The sequence below is a fragment of the Asparagus officinalis genome, chromosome 3 (assembly GCF_001876935.1).
Source record: "Asparagus officinalis chromosome 3, Aspof.V1, whole genome shotgun sequence".
NCBI classification, from domain to species: Eukaryota; Viridiplantae; Streptophyta; class Magnoliopsida; order Asparagales; family Asparagaceae; genus Asparagus; species Asparagus officinalis.
Window position 1 is genome coordinate 105,603,391 of NC_033796.1, and position 2,632 is coordinate 105,606,022.

The 2,632-nt window shown below is 36.8% G+C and overlaps 1 protein-coding gene across 1 annotated transcript in view; it reads right to left on the bottom strand.

Annotated features, from left to right (window-relative positions):
* The window catches only part of LOC109835658 (mitochondrial outer membrane protein porin 1-like), a 4,129-nt gene extending 1,821 nt beyond the window's left edge, over positions 1–2,308 (bottom strand). The window contains exons 1-4 of the mRNA XM_020403636.1: positions 2,168–2,308; positions 2,012–2,079; positions 185–295; positions 1–59 (exon numbers count right to left, since the gene is read on the bottom strand). The exon at positions 1–59 is cut by the window's left edge and continues 23 nt beyond it. Coding sequence (XP_020259225.1) covers positions 1–59; positions 185–295; positions 2,012–2,079; positions 2,168–2,210 — 281 coding nt within the window. The 5' untranslated portion in view covers positions 2,211–2,308. The remainder of the gene's footprint in view (positions 60–184; positions 296–2,011; positions 2,080–2,167) is intronic.

Below are 2,632 nucleotides of genomic sequence, written 5' to 3' on the forward strand. Positions count from 1 at the left end.
CTGATGATCGATTTCAATCCAGGAGTGGCAAGTTCATCAATAGTAACAGTTGTAAGAAGCTGGCAAAGTCAACAGAAGAAAACGTCAGTACATTGTAAATACCACAAGAATGCAAAATCCTGAGCAAGAGAAACGAACATGGAAGCCCAAAATATGAAGAAACTACAAATTCAAAACTGCTTACGTTAGAGTCTGAGTTAGCTTTCACATCGACTGTAACATTCTTGTTCTTTAGCTGAGACTGAATCTCACCAAAAATCATTTCATTTTTCCTTGTACTGGAAGCTGTAATTGCCTGTAAGATAAAGCAAAATTTAGAACATGATTAAAAAAACAGAACAAGAAATATAATGCAAACTAATGCCAGTAACTAAACTCGCAGATTAACTAAGATTTAGATGTCATGTGAAATTCTCTGAGTCTCAATCATAGTTGGTTGCTCAACACCAAAACTTCCACAATAAATCATGCTAAATATAAACCTTCCAATTGAACATGTCATGGATGGGAAACAAACAGCATCCCCTAATACCATGGAGACGGATTCTTGCTCCCCTCCCATAACAATGCAATAAGCATGTACCCTTTTACCACACCAGTTGAATGCTGATAACTGTTTCTGTCGAATATTCATGATGACAATTTCTTACACATTAACACACATAACCATTCCTGTTAGTACTAAGCACCAAGAAATCCAACATAACACAGGAATGACTTTTTCCAGAGTATCTAATTCCAAATTGCCACTGATAAAAGATGCAGTTAACATATATTAAAAAATGCGGTAGGGGGGACCCAGTTTATCCAAGGTTTATTGGTAAGGGTGGGGCATTCAAACTCGGGCCTTGGCTCAGGGATCCTCTTGCCTTACCAAGTTTCCCTCATCCCCAAAAAAAGAACATATATTAAAAAATAAAAAAGAACAGCCAGAAATCATTAGCACTATTAAATATTGCATATTCCAATTTCGCCAGGTGTATCTAGAAAAACGAGAAGCATGATAAAAACATCGCAGACTTTTGAATCAATTCAAGATATGACCGTATGAGGACATACAAAAAGAATCAACAAATCATTTAAGGTTCATCTTTAGTAACAGTTGGCATCAAAAATCGCAAACCCACAAATCAAAATACGTAAATGAGAAAAACCCACAAATAGAAAGAAACAACAAATCGTCTAAGGTTCACATTTAGCACTATAACACTATTTGGCCTCACAAGTTGCATCACCACACGTCAAAATACGTAAACCAAACATCCATCAAAAATTATGAAAATGCCCGACCAAAACAACCAAATAAGTCACACCATTACCAGAAACAAAACGTAAAACATTGTAAAGCAAGTTACTGTACTGCCTAAACATTTCTAAGGAAAAAAAATTTAGAGCAAAAACTATTACAGAACAACTATGAGAAACTAGCCACTATGACATGCCAACAAACAAACGAAAGCAACTGCTATGTAGGAATCCATATAGCAAATATTTGTGAAAGCAATTTTGTTCTCAACCAAATAAACCGGAGAAGAAGAAAAATTCCTCGGCAGCAATATATTGTTGTTTAATCATCTAAAATCCAGAGTCCCATAAACATCCAATAAAGAGAACATGGTCTAACAACCCACTCTAGCAAACAATCTCCACCATACAAAGTAAACCCATCGAACAATTGAAACCTATTAATCAATTAAATAGACAGATAACTCATGCAAGTGATTGACCATGCCAAAACTACCTTCGCACTAGAAAAGCTCGGATAATTGATCTAGCATGCATTAAAAAAATTACAACAAAATACTCCCTGTTGTCGGTTTGATGCGCATGCAAACCCTAAACCGCGCATTAAATATATCAAATCAGGGACCTATTGCGCTACTACAAGCAAACCAATTTAACAACTAGAAACCCTAAATCAAAGAAGAGGAATAAACCCCACTTAAATCATTCAATAATCTTCTGAATGGATCAAACGAAACCCTAGAAAAGAGGGGGAAGAGAAGCTCACGACTCCATTTGCGGTCACGGTAGTGAGCGTGAACTTCTGATGGGTCTGATAATCCTTGTACAGGAGATCTGAATTCAACAAAAAAATAAAAAGAACAAAATTAATCCTAAAAGGCATCAAAAAAAATGGAGAAAAAAAGGGGGGAACGATTGGAACCTCTAGCTTTCTTGCCGATGTCGATGTAAAGGCCCGGACCCATCTCTAAATTTTCGATCTTTTGAAGAACGAAAGAGATCGATTGCTGAAGACAGAGAGAGGGCGTCGAAATGGGGGATTTTTTTTTATTTTTTTTTTATTATAGAAACCCTAATCCTGGTTCTCCGGGGAGCAAACGGAAATTGTTGGTGAGGACGCGTGGAAGCATCTGGTCCGTTCAGTTAGTTGATGGATTGGTGGTTTTTGAGCGTTTGATCGAAATTTGACGCCCTGTGATGGTTTCTCGGTATGTTACAGTAGTGGTTTCTAGAGAGGGACACCTCTGAAGTTTATTCCTTCGGAGTATAAGGGGGTGTTTGGTTGCATTGTTTTTGAGAAATGTTTTCTCAAAAGTACTGACGCATGACATTTATGTAATTAAGAGTTTTCTATACATTTCTATAAACTGTGTTTGGCTCCAAAAAA